Consider the following 19,990-nt stretch of genomic DNA (forward strand, 5'->3'; position numbering starts at 1 on the left):
GAGCAAAGATCATGTGCTGTTTTAGAGAGCAGGATATAATTGTGCAGGGTTTCTGTTGATCTGGGTAATTTAGTGGAAAACCTCTGATTAGACTAAGCTTGCCAAAAGGTAGTAAGGGACACATTAGATGGCTTACCTGTAATTTAGATTTCTTTTAAGCTAGGTACAAATTGATGTTTTTGTGCACGTAAAAAGACATTAGATAAAGATGTATTATTCATAGGTACTGCTTCCTAATGGAAGATAAAACTTTTTTAATGCATAGTGCATTCTCACTGAGGCAAATATGTCTAATATTTCTTAAATGTCAAATATATTTGAATATTAAAAAATAGTTGCATTTTTGCTTCATTTAGCAATATATTTTAAAAAATGGGTTCATCTTTGAGAGTTGTTTTGAAAATACATTATCCAGGTAGCAATTGAGTAAAATATTTATCTGACATGCTGACATAAAGATGCGGGATCATTGTAGTATAATTCTTTTTATAGAGGTCATAAAGTGAGGTCAGACTCAAATTTCCATTCATTCATAGCCACAGAACAAGGTTACTAGAAGGTCACCCCTTCTGAATAAATGGAGCAGCAGTTACAATAGAAAACAATAAAAGCCACTCAGTTGAATCTTTAAGTGTTCATTCTTTGCACAACTGCAGAGAATTACAGCAATTTTTGAAACATACTATTGTGTGCATTTCAAGCTGGAGTAAAGAATCTAATACAAATGTAGTTAAAGTCATTGTGAAGATTAGTGCTTGGTAGGACTTCATCCATCCTATGAGGTGCTCTGCCTTTCAGTTTTAAGACTATTGAGACACATATGTCTGAACCATCAGTTGCCAAACTTGTTGTTTGTGAAGCTGGAGATGCTTCTGCCATAAAAAGGTCTGAATCCACTTTCAAAAATCTTGTAGTTTGCTGGGATGTACAGGACATTCAGCCATTATCAGCTGATTGGGGAATGGGCCTGTCCTGACTTTGGTGAAACTTTTAAGTGTGAGGGTATAAAGCCCCTGAAGAGGATTGGAAAATTAGCCAATAGAAGAAATCAAGCAGAGGTGCAATCAGGGATAATGGCTGGAGAGCAAAAGAAATACAGAAGAACGTGGCACACGGACCTCTCCTTCCTCTTTGCTGGCGCTCTCCTGGAGGGGAGTAAGGCAAATATGACTTTCAGGAGCTGTTCTGTTTGTCCGCTGGAATTTGTTCTTCCCCCAAAATCCTCTCTTCAGATGAGTTGAGCAAAAATGCTTCTCCCAGAATGTAAAGACAGAGAACAGAAAGGGCCTGAGTGGACACCGTCAGTTGTTCACTTACCCTCAGAGTGCACCAGGTCATGTTTTCAGCAATGCCAAGTTATGCTGTCCATCTTTCTGTCCTTCCCTCAGCCTCCCTCCCTGCTGAATGCTACCTGTGCTCAGAAGGTTTTTTGTTTTATTTTTCTTGGTAACAGGTTTCTGAATGACAAGTTTTCTTATTTTGGACCATCTGCTTTGTTGTTTTTTTTTTTTTTTTTCAATAAAAGACTACAAGTCATGAGGCAGTCAAGAGTGGTATACTGCCCTTAGTTAAATTAATGTCTGAAAATTCTGCTGATATTACCCAATTCTTAATTCAATTTAGGAAGCATGTCTGTTGTGGACCCTGATTTTTGTGTGTGTATTTTGTTTGTTTTTAATTTCCTTTCTTCTCCAATGCCATTGTCTATTGTTAATAAAATGCTTAGGGACCTAATTTTCATTAATGCTTCTCAGCCAGAGCTTCAATAGTTCAGTGATAAATAGGTCTGAAAATCAGGCTCCTTGTATGCATTGTGTTGAGCACTAGCCTTCTGGAAAAGACATGAGGATGTCTTCTCCAGCCAGTCTTGCAGAAGTGCCTGAGAAGCATCTTTTGCTGAATTAGTGATCTTTTTAAAATCCGGTATTATTTCTATCATCTAAAAATACGTAGGAATGCATATGTGTCTACTGGGTCACTTTATTCCTGCTGTTGTAGGAAACAGTGATAAACCTTTTGTTTTCCCACTTTGAAGGCAAGCTTGCATTATATAGTTGCTGAGTGGGGCACCAGTGTTTCCATTGCACTCTTCCTAATGACATTTAGGGCTTTTCCCTGGCTGCCATCATTTAATTTATTACTCGTATGTATACATGCATGAATAGTTCAGATTTCATTTCCTAGATAGTAATTTGCACTTCAGGCATTTAATTTCATTTGCTGTTGTGTTGTATGTTTTATAGTTTCTGACTGGCTATTCCCTCAACAAAACGCTGCCAGCATGAAATAATTGGTGTGGGAAAAGGCTGCGCACATGGATTATGTATAAAGGGACTTAATTGATTAGCTTTGCAGAAGATCTAAGCTTTGCTTGGTGTATGTTTGCCCCAGTTCAGTCAATGATACCAAATTTTTATGGATGGTTCAGCACATCACAAAAATGCCTTCTCTTACGAGAATAGCTGCTGAGCTTTCCTGGGTGAAGGCCTACTAGACTGCACTTTGTTATTCTTGAAATATATGGCAAAATCTCAAGGTTTTGTGAGTTTTAGTCTTGGGTTGTGTTTGTTTTGTTTTTATACCAAAGGTACTGGGTTTTTTTCTGTTTGTCTCTTTGCATTATTACAAGATGGTTGAATACCAAATTGAATTAGAGCTACTATAGGGTTGAACAACAACACTGCTTTAACTTGTCAGTGTATGCAAGTAGTTTCTGTATGTATTTTATTATATAATGATCAACATTCACTTTGCATTGTATGAAAAATATAGATGACAACCTAATATAAGATATTGGTAATTAGTCGGTAACAGAGTAAAGGAAAGTAAAAAGTGGCTTCTGTGGTGACAAATTATCAAGTTACTTCTAAAGTAATTGTTTCGTAACACTACCCAAAGGGAAAGCTCTGTAGAACATTTCTGCAAAAGCTTTTTAAATGAAGTATTTTTTTGAGTTTAGACTTGTCAAACAATTCACATAATACTTTTTTTTTCCTTTGTAGTTCAGCCCAATGCTTGAGAAGAGAGTTATGAATGTAAATAAATACAAATCAATAGCAACGCTGTTGTATTATTTCACTGGAAATTTCTGTACAATTTGAGAGCAACTTGCTACAAGTTGAGCAGACAGTTAAGTTTAACCTTGATCTTAAGCCAGCTAGGTTGGTTTACATTCTATCAGCAAGGGATTTAAATTTACTCAGACACATTTTAATTGGCACTTATGCAACATGTACTCACAGATGCTGAATTCATTGAGAAATCCTGAGTGCCATCTGCTTAACTCTGTTTCCTCTCTATTAAAGTATAATAAAATAAGGCCAGCTCCTTCTGGCTTGCTAATATATTCATCTTTCAGAATACAATATTTTAATTACCACATCAATAATGTGTTATTTTGTACTAGTTATTAATTTCTGTATTTAATTAAATGTAACCTTATTTTCTTTGCTCTTTTTTCATAGCCATTTCCTGAAAAGCACTTAAATCAATGATTTCAGGCCTTTTACACCTGACATAAAATGTCTTTAAAAATACTGCACAATTGTTTCGATGTTTGCTGAATGTGAGTGCTAATATTATTGACTCACATAGAAGAATAATAAATACAGTCACAAAGTAACATTCCATTTTTGAAGAATTTGGCTGCCTTTACAAATGTGATTGATTGTTATTGATGTATCATGTTGACTAAATAAATTCTAGGCACATTTTATTTTACAATAAACAATACATGCACACGCTAGTACATTATGTTGATTTGGAAGCATGAGGGAAAAAAAGCTGTTTTGGCAGAGTATCTGGACAGTATGGGAATATATATATAAATGTACAAAAGCATTTTAACAATTTTCAATTTCCTCATATGCTAAACATTAAAAAATAAATAAATAAATCCTTGAACATATTTCATAAATGGACAAAGCTGTTGTGAATCCCTATTATCTCAGGCAGGGCTGGATATTCTTACTGCGTACCAGATCTTACTGACTTTGGGTTCAACTGTTGCATTCTAAATAAGATTCTATAATACATGGTCCCCGGTGAATAATCACAGGTAGCATAAAGCGGTGCTGAATGTAACTCATGTAATTGTACCTCCTCACTCTTATGTAGGAAAGTAGTAGAAAAGGCAGCTCTCATTCCGTAAAAATAATGAAAGCGTTATTAAAGGTTTGGGGCATTTTTATTGTGTCTTGTTGTTAGTTTTGTTTTGGGTTGGTTAGGTTTTCTTTTTTGTGGTTGGTTGGTTGTTCTTTTTTTACCTGAACACCATACTTGTACTTATAGAAAATCAAAGACATTTTCCTGCTTCCGACATTTATAGAGAGAACTGACAGGTCTCTTACTGACTGGAAAAAAAAACTTTTAAGCGTATCTTAAACTCGTTGTTGCTCCAGAAACATTGGGAGATGCCTAAGCACTTTTCTAACTTGGTTTCCAATATTCCTCTTTTACTTTTTCATTGATGGAAATCATGGAACTGATGGAAGGTACAAATTTTCATGGTGATGAGTAGAAGGTTCTTTTTCCTTACTTTAAAACTTACAGTTTTCTCCGAATCGGTTGCCTTTTCTTTATATTCTGACAGTGGAAGCTGTTTAATGTAGTTAAGAGTTTTCCAAATTGCTGTTTAGGCCATAATTCTACCTGTGCACCTGATGCTCTCTTCATAGTATTTTTTTTTTTTTTAGCAGTGTTGCTTGCTGTATGAGAAATATATTTTTAATTATGACATTTTCTTATTAGTTTTCTGTTGCATTCCCCTTTTTTTTCTCCTTTATCTTAAGGAACTTGTACAACAATTTGGATGTGTGTTATAGAAAAACATCAAACATAGAGAGGGTAAGGGTATTTGAATGTAAAATAAATAGCAAGCACGGTGTGTTAATATAATTAAAGATATATAATAACATCTAACCATAAAATCACATGCCTTCTTTGTGTCTGTATTCTTTTTCTTTCTCTCTCTTTTTAATTTTTTTAATTTTTTCCTCTCTCAAGGGTTTCTTTGTAGGGTAAGCTTGCTGATATTTCAGTGTAATTGTGAAGGTTATAAAGATAATTTGTGAATTTTTCCTCTTTTACTTGTGCAAGATACTTGCCTTTGATAGTACTTTTGTAATGGTGTCTTTAGACAGTGTCTTTAGAACAGCGCCTCAGCTTTCATCATTTCTTTATAGTGTGTTATATTGAAGTAATAGTAATTCCCTTACATACTGTGCAGTTAGCCTTGCTAGATGATACTGAATCTACAGATTCAGTTTCAAAGGAAAGGTTAAGACACCATGAGTATCTTTTTCCTTTGAAGTATATGTTGAGACTTCATCTGTGGATGAAAAGGGTATGGGCTTCTACGGCAGTGGGGTCTAAAAGAAGAATGCCCATCTCAAATAGGGGCAAATCGAATTGTTTCCATCTCTTTGCAAATAATGCCCTGTAAAACACCGACACTTCAAAGAGCTGAATGGTTAATCAGATAGATGTTGATGGATATAGCAGCTTCAGTGTCTGATCACACCGAAGTGTGTGGGGGAAAATCTGAAAAAAAAAAAAAAAATCATAAAATATGTGTACATGTAATAGAATTTCCTCAATATGCATTTCTTTACTTGTTACCAGCACTGCTGAGTAAAGTGTATTCCCACTTGAAAAGTATCTTTTTAATTATCCATCTAGTTTTCCCTTACCTTTTTTTATTCTGCCTGAATTGTTGTTTCTGTGTGCTTCGGATGGTATGTAGATTAATTTCAGTTCTGGAAGTCTTAAATTATTTATACTGTTTGGGAATAATGTGCATTTCCATTGTTTACAGCTCTGGTGTTTCTGATTATGTAGCATCCGTCTTGTTTTGCTGAGAGTGTCCTCTGTTGATTAACTCTCTAGATAGTTTGATAATGGCCTGTATCCAAATGATGTATATACAAATCCCAATTGTTTCCATGAACCTTGACAGAATTTAGTGAGGTATTTGTTACTGGTTTTTAGAGATGAATATGCATAGAGTTACCACTTTGCTCTTTAAAAAAAATTCCTTTGAGAGATACGATAGATAGTTTTATCTGTTGTACAGTTTTATATGTTAAAATAACAAAGGCTACCGAAAGGCTTTATTCACACAGACTTACAATGAAAATGGAAGTTTGACACAATAATGGGAATAAATGCTACTGGCATTGCTTACTTCTGTTTACTGGTAAAAGCACTCACTTTTTTTGTTTGGTTGGTTTGTTTTTTTTTCCTGCTTAATATTACATTCTTAAGGGTTCCCATTTTAGACCAGATGCATAGATTCAATGGATTTGTGGATATATAATACTATTATTTCTGTGGCAGTAGTAAGGGCACAACAAATAAATAAATAAATAAATAAATCCAAAATATACAAATATATTTTAACATTTAGCTGCAGTGCAGATTTTGCATTTTTGATACTACATAATACACTATGTATCTTAGTTCTGAGACAAGTTTCTCATTGCTGTAAAGTGAACAAGAAACAAAGCAAAGAAAACTAAGTATTTATACACACCGTATAGTTTGTATAAACGTTAGGAGTGTCTACTATTTAAAAGCATTTTCTACATGAAGTAACTGTGGTGCCTCAGTCTGAAACCTCAGAAAAGCTTCTGAATAATCACTGGTCCTGGTCAGCTGCTGAAAGATGCCAATCAGTTGCATTCAACCACACATGCAGCAGCAAAGAGCTTTCTTTAGCAGTGAGAATTTATCGTTTTGCTTTAGATTCTCATATATAAATTAACATGGTGACTTTGAAAATTCTTATTTGCGCTTTTGGACTTTCTTATTTCCTGACAAGAGAAGGCTTGTATCGTCTTTCTGTTAGCCCTGTTGCTCCCAGTTGGTTTTGTAATCACTAGCCAAAATCTAATAAATGAATACACACACTGAAAGGAAACCTGTAATATGAACTGAAAACTTATCTGTCCTTTGTAAGATTGCTGTAGTAGATATTATTAAGGAATTTTTATGAAATAAGATGTTCTTAGTTCTGGTACATGTTTGTTATGTCTACAGCAAGTAGCTGCAAGTACTGCAACCCAATACACATGTATTTATAGAGGGTAACAGTTGGCCTGAGAAACAGCGTCGACAGTGTGTATGCTTCATGCGGACTCCAGTTTGGTCTGTTAACTCAACATCCCCTGGAACCTGGTGTTCATATTCTGGTCTGAGTCCATCCATCCCCCTCCAAACAATGAGGTTTTGCATTCCAAACCCTGTCCCAAGGTATGAATCAAAGCTAGGCTGGTGGAGAAGATTAGGAGTTTTCCTTCACAGTGCAGTCCTGATCCAAACTCAAGTACTGACATAAACACATCCATAGAGGAACTTCCATTTTGCTTTTGAGTTTGGTTTTTGCTCTGTTTGGAAGCAAAATGAAGAAAAGCAACAGGAGCCAAAATTACTTTTTTATTTCTTTTATTATATTTTGTGTATTTACTGAAGACCTATATAACTATGCAGACCAGAGACCTAACAAATTATTTGAAATTCCAATGTGCCTGATACAGCTTCTCTGCACTAACTAACTAGGTAGGCTGGGAAAAGAGAAGCTGGAGTTCTTAATGATTGCAGACTGCTGAGGCTTCCCTCCCCCCCATTAAAGACACTAATAGTAATGAGTAACAGTAAATAACCTTCACAGTGCCATTCACCAGTAAGTCTAACAATTAAAACAGTAGCACTAAACCAGCTGGAGTTTTGGTTTACTAGTAATTCCTATAGCAGCAAAAATGTGTTCTCACAGTATATCAGAAAAACAAGTGTAAGGTCTTTGGCAATACAGATAGTGTTTGGATGTTGTGGTTTTTTTCTGCTTAACTCAGTGTTTTTGACTGAATTATTAGAAGATACCCATAGCTTATATCTTACAAGTTCATTGGCTTCTAAGCGTCCGGTTTACCAAAATTAGTTGTGATATATTTGCTTTTTAAAATGGTCCTGAAAATGTATGACTTTAATTTTATGCATCTACTGATAAGCTAGATCAAGTCTCATACTGTTTTCAAGCTTACCTTTTGTGCTTAAACATACAGAAAAGAACCAGTCCACTGAACTGACTTGAAAATTTAATTTTATTCAGAGTTCACAGAGAAATCAAAGAATCCCAGTTGCACACAATACCACATTTGATATTTCTCTCTAATAACAATTCTTAATGGAAATCTAAGAGTCTTGTGATTTACCAGGAAATTAACCTATATGGGCTGTTTAGGACTGATAGGAATTGAATTAATGAAGTTTATAGGTCTTCATAGAGGGTATCGTGGCACCCCACAGTTCAGGTTTGTGATGGCAAGGGAAATAGAGCACAGGTATTTCTGCTAAGGGAACCCCATCTCCTATGGAATCCAGGAAAAGTGCAGTCTCTTGAATTTTATCCAAACTTAAATTTCATTAGTAGGAGTTAGCAATAGCAAAAACAAGGAGGCGGGGAAGCCGGCAGTCAAATTAATATAATCACATGATACAATTTCTTTACCGCCGTTGTTTCCTGGGAAGTTTTTCAGGGGTTGTACTGTACTGTAGTTTCTCACAGGGTGTAAAACAAAGATGGAAGCAGCATTTCCACCGAATGTCCTCAGTGCCTTGATCCTTTTAGACTTCCGTAGCCGTTTGCATGACCTTGGTTTGTTTTGTCTTGAAAGCCTTTAAAAGTTCGTCTTTCAAGCAGACTAAGCCAATGTTACAGCCATCCACTTCTCTTTCCTGGGTGGTGGTGCAGGGGTGTTGTGTGGCATTCCCCAAAGTCCCTACCAGCCCACGGGGCCTCGCGGCATTGGGAAGTCTGACCGCGATGGATGCCAGCGCCTCTTTTGTAGCTGTTATTAAAGATGCTATCTCTCGCCGCAACGCCGAAGTTACGCAACTTAATGTTCCGTGGGTATTAAAATATTAATGAAAACAGAGGGTTGAAAACAATCAGTGTGACCCAATATAAAAGGAAGCGTTTAATCAAAATTAAAATCTTCGGTAATGAAATCTGGCGGGCTTTATGTGCATTTGTGTTCATGCTGAGCATCGCTCTCTGTTTCCCTTTGTTAATTCTGAATCAGACTTCTGGCTGCTGTTTTACCACATGGGGTGATCCAAAACTTCATGCACTCCTTCCTGCCAGCAATAAGGCAGACTCTGTTAACGGGCAATGTTTCTCTGCTTTTTACTTAGTAGCACTTATTGCACATTAAATACTAACATATTGATCAATTGGCACGTTGCCTTTGAATATCTCATAGGGATTGAAGCCAGAATAAGAGTCCAAACACAGGAGTACTTTACTGCATTATTTTATTGTCTTTTACCATTTACAATAGCTTATAAATCTCCAAGAGATGCAATTCAGAGTTCCAGCTTGGTGAATTTGGTAATGTCTATTTGCTTACGAAATCATTTTTCATTGTTGTATCTATTAACTTTGCTACTTTTAGTAATGCTTTACATAGAATTTTATAGTATTTGAAGCCTTTGGATGGTTGTCTAAATGAAGAACTATCATTGTAAATCAGGGAGATGTCTGTCTAGAGGTTTGTCAAATTCTGAACAATAAAACATTTGAGCGTATGATATTGTGCTGTGCTTATGTTGAGAAAGTGGAATGATTCATAGCATAGAATATGCCTGAAATAGAACAAACATGTGCCTGTACTGTTTGGGATCTAACTCAAAACAGTTAATTGAACTAGATAAAGACTATGTTTCTCTATGACCTCTGCATAAGGCTGTCTGCCATTTTTCCGTGAGGTGATTTCCTGGAATGTTTCCTAAAACCAGCAAAAGTAATTAGAAAAGTATGTGATATTTGGCATAAATGTAATTTTGAAACAGTTTATCTGCTTCTGCTGTGGTGATCTGTTGTCAGTTTGCATCTTGTACATTTTAGGAGGTAAAGAAACAGGATAACATTACCATAAGACTGATACATGCATGCTTTTGGAAATGCAGAGTATAATTAATGAAACGTCCCTTGTCTAACTCAGGTATATACTGCTGTAGAGCAGTCCAGAGAGGTGAGAAAAGATGGTGGAGCTCTGTGGTCTGTAGGTCCTTTCAAGAGAATAAAATTGTGTATAAAACCAGAACAATAGAACAGAATAAAAGTGTATGTAAGAGATCAGTGACATTTTTGAGCATTTTTGCTATAGTGTCTGACACCAACAAATGCTGTTCTTACCTCTGCTGTTATTTAGAATTAGCCACTCAGGTGTATGACGTGCCTGCATCTTGCACCTTCTGACTGATGTTTCAGGCTTGACCTCAGATGTAATGGGGGGAATATAATTTTCCAGAATATGAAGGGAAAAGTGACTTAGCTGTTTGAGTGTGATAATGACACTGTATATTCTCTGATATTAAAATGTCATATTTTTCAACCACTTTAACATCATAATGGGCATTTTTTCATGGAAATAGTGTGCTTTCAAAAATCACTGATAGGAGTGGTACACTTATAACACACTGAAATTTGGATGCTAAGCAAAAGAACACTGCTAAAATTGTTGCCTTGAGGCAGAACCTTAGCAAAAGAGTATCATAGTGCATATGCAGATTTAGGGCTATGCTGCAGAAACACTGTTAATCGCAGCTGTGTGAATCTTTATTTCTTTGAAAATTTCTCCTGATAAGTTTTTGGCTTCTTCCAAGTGAAAGGATGATTAAAAGCAATTTTATAAGCATCAGCCATTTAAGCCTTGCCTGTACTACAGAAGCAGTGCTGCCACAGTCTCATTGGCAAGTCCATGGAATAGTTACATCTCCTCTTTTAACAACACAAGTTAAGACAAATAAAGTTCCTTCAGGTTTGGCCTGGTGAGGGATTTTCCAGCTTAGAAACTATGGGAAGAGAGTCAGTTTTTCACATCTCAAGCCAGCATAGCTTGCTATTTGGCAGCAACACCTTTTCAATCAATTGCCACCTGGCTCCATTTGCCAGTGCTCTAAACCCCAGCTTTAAGTTCGCATTGAAACCTGGCTAAGTGTTTGCTTCTGTCCTTGCTGCCTGTATTCCTTCCTTTATTTTTCTCCCTGAATCCTGTGTTACAGGACAGTAGTTTTTCTGGTTGGTTCATGTCTTCTTTAAAGAGAAAACCATTCTGCTTATAAAATAAAGTTAGATAAGTAGTTAAGGAAAACTCTGGCATTTTGGTGTGGTATCTTCTTACCTTTTCTCTTTCATTGTTTGGTTCTTATATCACTTTTGTCATTTCATTTACCTCTTTATGCTTTAATGTGAAAGGCCAAACAAGGCCTCACTGCAGCATCTTAATCTGATTCTTCTTTTTTATTATAATCTGCTTTGAAGGAAGGCTAGTGCAGCTAGCAGTCCATTGCAAACTGGATGTCAGGACCTTAACTTGGAGTGTGCAGAAGAAAAACCCCTTTACTTACAGAACACACCCAAATCCTTGGATTTAAAGATGTAAACCCTTCTTTGCCTAGGGAAAACTAATCTGTGATTCCCCCAAAGACACAATTCTTCTGTGAACTGCATCTAAAACCCCTTGGTTTGTGTCCATAAGTCTGGAAATATGCTGTGTTAGTCCCACTAAAAATATTGTCTGTAATGAAGCATGATTCAAATAACCACAAAACTCTAAAATGAAATGTACAATAAAATAATAATAGTAATTTAAAAGAAAATAAATAATTAGGATAAGTGAACAGCTGTCTGTAGTCTGTACAAATGAATCTACTCTTCCAGGAGGTAAATTCTGATTACATGTAGTAAATGCTGTGTCCCAGATCATAATATGTGGAAGATGTTGAGAGGGATCACATTCTGTACACAGTCAATCAAATTAATAATTAGGTCTATTCTCCTTATCTATTTTCAATTTTCAATCAACCTAAGGGACACTCTCAGAGTCACAAGCCTGAGGCATCACAGATCCTTCAGGGTTTAATTAGGATTCCCAGTGCTACTACATGCTCTCTTGGGCCTGTCAGTTGCCCTTCTCACAGGAGTTAAAATTACTCTTCATATGGCTTATCAGATTTGGTCATTTAATTGACTCCCAGTTCATCATCTAATTCATTGACACTTTCCCTTCCACACATGGAAATATTGTATTGGGATGACAGCTATGTTGCCCAGTAAGATTCCTGGCAATACTGAAAGCCCAAATCTTCAACTAATGAAATAAAATCAGACAGATTGCGGGTGGTTTCCATAATTTTTGTCATTATCATCAGTAGCTGCAAGTCAGCGGTTTTTACAGAAGACTTTTTTTGGAACCTGTTCCTTAAGCAAGTTCTTTCTGTTAACAATTTTAAGTTTCTTGATGACTGAATAACTAATGACAATAAATAGATTTATTTTAACATCTTTATATGCATTCAGTATGTTTATCGCCAAATGCCTCAATGTTTAATTGCTTTCGCAGTGTAACATGTTGCTTGAGTCAAGCTTATAACTTGTATTTCTCATCAGCGCCTTTTAGAAGATGTGCTCCAGTAGGCTCAGCACTCCTTGATTTCTTTCTATGTTGGTGGTTTAGAAGCACGCAAGTGTTACATTTTCTAACATGTATTGCTTAATCTAACAAGGAATGAGACTTTTTTTCCCAGAGAAGGTAACTGTTGACCTTCAGTAGATAGTAAGATGCCAGTTTGGTGGCTCTGTATAAAAAGCACTCAAAACCATTACTCTTTGGAGAGAAAACATTTTAAAACATTTAGAGGTTACAGTAATTGCGGCAGTACATTTTGCTAACATTTTAGAAGTGTGATCTCATTTCACTGCTACTATTCCATACGTCTAACTGCACTTTATGATCAGTCTCCTTACAATGAGCAATCTCTTATACCTGGAAGCCTGTGCAGTGCGAGTTCTTAGGCTGGAATGGTGGCAGTGCTGTGTTGCGGGAGGGCCGGCTCTGTGAGAGGGTTAAACCCTTGGGCCGCATCCCTGATGTTCGGTAGTTGTGAAGCTCAGAGAAGGCTGAAAGATTAGAGATGGAGGTATTGAGCTGATTGGCACCCGCTTGCCTGTCAAAGGCTCTTTACTCGGACTGAGAAAGGTGTAGCGAGATCCCACAGCTGAGGTCAGAGTGTTTGAAGGTGGGAATCGGAGGAGAACTGGCAATGATGAAAGTGAGGAGGCCTGAGGCAGGCTGGCTGCTGGATGGAATTAGTCCCTACCTGATGGAGGCTTTATAAAAGCGTAGACATATTTTTAAACATTCAATACGATACTGCTGGACTCAGTCACTGCATAAAATTATTGCCTATGATCGTAACAGTAATTTCTGACTATTTATAGCCCTACTCTTTCTGTTCCATTTTAATGCTATGTACTGTAGTTAACGCCAGTGTTAACCTGGTTTTAACATCTTCAGAGAGGAAAAGAAATAATTTTTTTCAGGAAACAAGTTTTTGCTTTAACTTCACATGACTGCATGGAAACTTTTAGGGGTTTCTGTTCAGAAAAGAATACTTCTCATTTGTAAAAGATCATATTTTTCTCAAGCCAGATAGCATTCCTAAGGAGTTTAATAAGATCTAAAATACATTTTGGTAACCTACATGTTATCTTAAATCTGATCATGTATGCATTTTTTATTATCTTGAACATAATTAGGTGCCATAACACTTCCCCATTAGTGGCATGCATGCATTAAAAATTATATTCTGACATCTGTAATTATTTCATGCCAGCAAAGTCTTTCAACAAGGTATCATAGTTCTGGCTGATGCTTAAGTTAGTTGTAATGAAAATTAAGCACCTGGTTTGAAACACTGTTCCAACTGACCAGCATCTCACAGTATATTTGAATGCCAAAAACATCTGCTTTGGTCTGTAAATCTGAATTACAAGTTCAGTAGGTGATGAGGAAAAGGGATCATTGCTGGTCCTAAATTACAGGAACTGTTCTGCTTTTGAATAACAGCTCAGTCCTGACTGAGAAATAATTGGTTTCTCTTTGATTATGGGTTCATGGGATTAGAACATTTATAAAACCTCCTGAATCCTATTTTTCATTTTCCTAATCTTAGAGCATTTTACAGCAAGTGCACATTGTTGTTGGTGGTGGACATTTTTCCTCATATTAGATGGAAACCTTCTTTGTAATACTGTTGTTTTGTTGGGAGGAGGGAAAAGAAACGTTTAAATACTTGTTACAAATTTACAGGAATAAATAGAATTGGTGGATTAAAAAAAAAATCTATCATGTTTGGTTTTTTGTGGTTTTGTTTTTGGTTTTAGTAACAAAATTAGCCAAAAGGCAGGGCAGTGGTCATTCAGTAGGGTTGCATTTCTCAGCTTTGGCACATAGTTTGAAGTTAGCATGTTTTTTATTTGCTGGGAGGAAACTTGCTCGTTTTTTGCGGGCTAGTTGTTTTATAAAGCAATGTGAGGAATGATCATTTCTTCTTTTTATTTCAACTTTTCTCATTTTTGAGGCACATGATCTAATACAAAGGAACATTTATATCGTCTTCATTCTGAAAGAGTGGAAATTGTTGGGATTTCTTTGGTTGTCTGATTGTGTGACACTTTGTCTCACTGATCTCTCTCCAAGAAGGAGCCTTGCAAAACAGTGTGTTTTGTCCAGGGCAATGCAGGAGACTCAGCGGGAAACAAGTCTGGATGGTCTCCTTCGGAATAATTGAAATGGATTAAGATTGCCTTAATCCGATTATGAAACTGCACCCCAAACGTCTTCATTTTTCTCTCTTCCTCTGTTCATGGAGTGACCATGGCTGTAATTCCTTGGTTCATGAGGGATCCTGGATATATTTTGGTGCACTGCATTGAACTAATTGAACAGGAAGTATCCAGCCAGCCTGACTAGAATAGGCCTGTAATCAAAATCTCCAGCAGATTTTCTTATTTCCACTTCTTAAATGATAACCACCCATTAAGGCGTGATATCCACAGTGTATGATAGTGTGTTCCTTACAAATTTGTTCTTTTCACTTATTGTCTAAAGCTTTCTGGTTGGTTTCTTTTTTCTTGTGTTTTACTTAGCTTTTTTTTATTGCCTTTGAAGTAGATCACAGATATTTAATGATAAACTGTAACAATATTATTTTCTTAAATGTCTGTAGTGCCCATATGCACAAAAATCCCCTGTCTACCTGCCTCCCATTTCACCCAGTAATGACTCCCTACTCTTTTTCATGGTAGTAAATAAGAACTCAAGAAAAAAACACTGGGTGCTGCATTTTGAAAAGCACTATTTAGGCTATACACAAAAAATACTGTCTCTACTTATGTTGCTTGTCAATAAAAAATTATCCTCAAGTGCTTGCTAGTTCCTTTCTGTTCTGGGAAAGATTCTCTGGGGAAAGTGCAATTGCTTTATTGATTGAATAGTACACAATTTTAAATAGCTCTATGAGTAGCTGACTTTTAAAGTGGAGTTACAGAAGTTGCTTTTGACCCTGATTAGTTCAGCAAGCACAGCATAAAAATGTTTACAGCATAAACACAGGACGAGCTCAGAGTTCACAGAGCAAGATCTTGGAGTTGTCCTAGCTGTACAATGACAATAATTATCATCATTATTCATTGTGTTGCAGAAAATATTAGAGCAAAACGTTAGAAAACCTTGCCCACAGTATGTCAGTAATATAGGATTTTCTTTATATCTATGGAGATTCTACACTGAATTTTTTTTTTGTTTGTTTGCTTTGTTTTTAAAGAAAAAAAAAAATAAAAGGCAAGCATCCTCTTAATTTATCAATTTTCGTTCCAGCTGCATGTATGTAGAAAGAAGTACATGTGGTGAAATTTGACCTTGTGGTGACTGAAAACACATGCTGTACTGGATTAGAAAGTGCATTTCTAATATATCTTCAAAAGGAAATGTATTCTTAATTTAGAGTGAGCCTTGACTAGGAAGGACAGAATTTTTTTTTTTTTTTTTTTTTGGTAAGGGAAGAAAAATTTAAATTTATAACTTTATGCAAGATTCCCAGGGCCTGAGGCAAAAAAGAGAGAGCATGTATCTACTTTACAGCTGTAAAAATAATTACATAACGACTATCTGTGGAGTAATCTCTAATGGATTACATTTTGTTAGCATTTCATTACGTAATTTTAGAGCCAAAATAATTCGTAGTAAATGGAAAAGAAATACTTGTTTTGATGTATCTATAGCCTAGACCTTTGATGTCCTCCTAAAGCACTCTATTATGCATTGGGTAATTTGTGAAAGCTCTTGGTTTACAGGCAAGGTACTATGTTTGTAAAGGTGATCTGAGACTAAGGAGTGTAGAAATTACTGAAGTAATTTGGTTTTGTTATGCAAGTACTGGACTTCTTTGTTGCTTCTAAGGTGCTAAAAGCCATCTGAGGTGCTATCTGATAGGCTTTCCTCTTAGATTTACGAGGTCTTTGAGACTTGAAAAGCACTTAGCGTTTATTAAGATCACTTCACTAGATTTAAAAAACCCACAAACTTAAGGACACTTCTTTTTATATATCTCCTAGCTTTAGCCAAGTGATACAATCTTCAACTCTTACTCATGGTCAAAACACCCCTTCATTATGTTGCAATAGAACTGTGCTGTAGCAAATAAACACTTCTGTGCTTCCGTGTGCTGTTGGCACTGGGAAGTGGATATATGGAGGCTTTTCAGTTACGTGGTGCAGCTTCTGTTTCTTCTTTTATGTCCTCTAGTTTGGACATGGGGGCAGGGGAGGCAGGCGAGGGGAATTTTATGTCCAGTGGCTTCAAGCTACGTCAAGTCTCTATTAAAGTAAATAGAAGAAATTATTTGACTTCAGCTGAAGCAGTGTCACCCCAGCCACTTAGATGCGACATGGTTTACTGTATCTATATGTCTCTAGGGCTACTTGGGAACACGAGAAGTTGCATCTGGTTGTTAAAGCCATATTCTGTTTAAATGGAATAAGTATATGTAAGGCTTTCAGTGTATGTGAGTAGTATTTTAGTGCTCCAACAGCCAAAATAATTTGATGTATCTAATTTTGATGCATCAGAATTTAGAGGAATGTAGTAAGGAAGCTGTAAGAGAATGTAGGTTAAATAAAGTTTTGTTGGAAACAAAAGGGAAGCTAAAGGATTTGTCTTTTGACTTACCTTTCTGAAAAAAATATTATTTCTTTTCTGTGTAACCCAGATTAATTTTAAAGCTGAAAAGACTGTCAGTTTTCCCTAGTCCATATGAGGAAAATATCTGTGCGTTTTGCTTTTTATAGAGAATTTCTTTGTTCTTAGAGCATGCTTTCTTAGGTTTTTGTACACCAAGAAATAGGTACATGGTTTGCTTAAAGTGGTGGGGGGCAGATAGTTTTGTTTGTTGTTTTTTGTTGGTTGGTTGGTTGGTTGGTTTGGGTTTGTGTTTTTTTGTGTTGTTGGTTTGTTTGTTGTTTTTTTTTTTTTTTTGGGGGGGGGGTGTTTTCTGTTGAACATGTTGATCCAACAGCATCTCATTGTAGACTAGATGACCTCCAGAAGTCCCTTCCAACTAAATTATTCTATAATTTCTTCATTAAGTCCTATCATTTCGTTGTATTAGTTTGTATTGTTAAAGGGATAGAGACATTTTTTCCTTGATTATCCTCTTTCAGTGCATCAGTATCTCCTGCTTCCAGGGCATCCAGAAACCTCAATAATTAAACTGAAATATTTGAAATGTTAGTGCTTCAGTATGGAAGGAGACAGGTAAATTCAGATGTTGTCTGGTGAGATCTGCAGCATACCTCAGCCTTGTTGGTACACAGGTGTTCTTTGGTACTGATAGAAATCATATCCTATTTCTAGAACAGTGGTAAAATATTTTGTATTTGTCAATTTTGATTCCCATCTACACTTCTATATTAATCTGGAACGTTCCCTGTTGTGTATTATGTTATAATGAGGAAAGCTGGCCACATAGGCCTGTGACTGTAGCTACAGAATGGTAGGGTATCTGAACGTAATGTTGATGCACTTGAGAAGAAAAAATATGAGTCCTACTGGTTATTGACAGGGCAATTTGCCAATAATCCTCCAAAACAAAGAACTACGAGTCATTTTTGCTCCCTCCCTTCATTTTAGATTATATGGCATTTCAGAAAGTAGATGTGAGAAAGTTATATCCCTCTGTCCCAAAGCATATGACCCATTTACCCTCAGACCATTTTAAAAGCTCTTAACAGCATGAAAGACCTTGTGGAGAGGAATGGTTTAGGTGGCAATGCTATACCTGCTGATCTGTAAGCACACCCACATTCCTTAGCATCAAACAATAAATTACATCTCGCTTTGAAGCAGCAATAACAACCAAACCGTTATTCAGTAGTCAGTGTCCACATATCTGTGGTTCCAAGTCTTAGGGAATGTATTTTTTGCTGCAGATTCTTGGCACTATTTGCTGTTGACACAAGATTGTTGCAGGTAGCAAGAGAGACAGCTTCATCAAATCCTAAGAGTCCTTTGGTTGTAATGTCCTTTTCCATTACCATATCCTTTGCTCAATGTTGTTGGAGTAACAGCAGTGGAGAGGACTTGAGTGTTATATTTGTTATCATTTGAGTTATTTATTTTTAGATTAAACCTAACACCACTTACTTGGCAAGACTTAGGAATGCCATTTTTCTGTTAAACTGTGTCCCTGTGTAGTGGTCTGCTGAACACGGTATGATGTCTCTCCTCTCCCAAAAAGGAAAATAATCACACAGCTATTGATAAAATTCATGGTGGATGACTGGAGAGAACTAGAGTTTCGTAGACCTGGGCTTGGCCAAATGATGAGAAAGAACAAATTCTAGTAATGAAGCCACAATAAAAATGTTTCCTTCTGTGAAAAGGTAGTAAAATTGATTTCTTCCAAATGAAGGATGTGGTCCTGGCTCAGTCTTAGAGATGACTCCCAGAGATCAGGAAAGATATTTTTTTTGTTCTTGAAAAGACACAAGCCAACTTGCAAAGATGAGTTTGGCTAAAGCTGCACAAATTTTTGGCATCTTATAGTGTCATCAAAGAACTGGGAGGTTTAACTAGCTTGTTCATCTTTGCCATAAATTCAGGGATATGTGCAGTTCATATGGCCAGTGACCAGTCTTGAACCAAAAACCTTTGAGTTATTGGCAGGCTGACCTTGTGTCTCAGAAGAAGCAGCGCGGAAAGCAATCTCTGCTGTGCTTCTCCCCAGGTGACCTTCTACCTGAGCAGAAGACATTGTACTTTCTTCAGCTGTGATAGGAATCCTGTGCTCACATGCTGGGCAGACACTAATGCCACATCCAGCCAAGTGAGGCAGGACTTCTGTGTGGACATTCCTATGTCTGTGTCAGCCTTTCACCTCTATCTGTGTTAAACTCACTTGGCTTGTATGTTGGAAGATAAATATGAGTTGTACATGGGTTTTCTGTCTTACCAGAGATCATCCTCAGATGCCAAATGAAGTTCTTAAACTGAATTGTTCATTAATGACAATGACAATAGGAACCATTAAAGGCCAAATCTAAACACTTTGCTGTGCTATCAGTGTATTGTTAGATAATATTTTAATGTTGTTTTCTTTATTCTTTCAGTTCTACGGGATGACTTCAGACAAAATCCATCAGATGTAATGGTAGCCGTGGGTGAACCTGCAGTGATGGAATGTCAGCCCCCAAGAGGTCACCCAGAACCCACTATATCATGGAAAAAAGATGGGACCCCTCTAGATGACAAAGATGAGAGAATTACAGTAAGTACAAAAAGATTTTCAAACACCACAAAAATCAAGGAATCTAAAATTACTAGTCTCTGGAGCATGTGGGCATCCAGCCATGCTGTACTTTCTAGGATCTGTCCTTTCCTTGCCTCAGAGGCAGGGCTAGTTTGCATTTAGCTTGGAATGCATCTTCTAGTCTCATACTACTTCATTGCAGGGTATGCATTTGCTTGTTAAAGAGGACCATGCAAAACCAATGTTCTTCTCTTCCTCAGAGGAATTAGAAACTTGTGGAGATGAAATTCATTATGTTGGTCACTCTCCTATAATTTTCTTGCCTTTTATCCACCTACAA

General features: G+C 36.6%; 1 protein-coding gene across 1 annotated transcript in view; it reads left to right on the forward strand.

Annotated features, from left to right (window-relative positions):
- Positions 1–19,990, forward strand: part of ROBO1 (roundabout guidance receptor 1) — a 312,664-nt gene that overhangs the window by 179,720 nt on the left and 112,954 nt on the right. The window contains exon 3 of the mRNA XM_082054528.1: positions 19,511–19,668. Coding sequence (XP_081910654.1) covers positions 19,511–19,668 — 158 coding nt within the window. The remainder of the gene's footprint in view (positions 1–19,510; positions 19,669–19,990) is intronic.

This window comes from Streptopelia decaocto, assembly GCF_964273445.1.
Source record: "Streptopelia decaocto genome assembly, chromosome: 1".
Taxonomy (NCBI): domain Eukaryota; kingdom Metazoa; phylum Chordata; class Aves; order Columbiformes; family Columbidae; genus Streptopelia; species Streptopelia decaocto.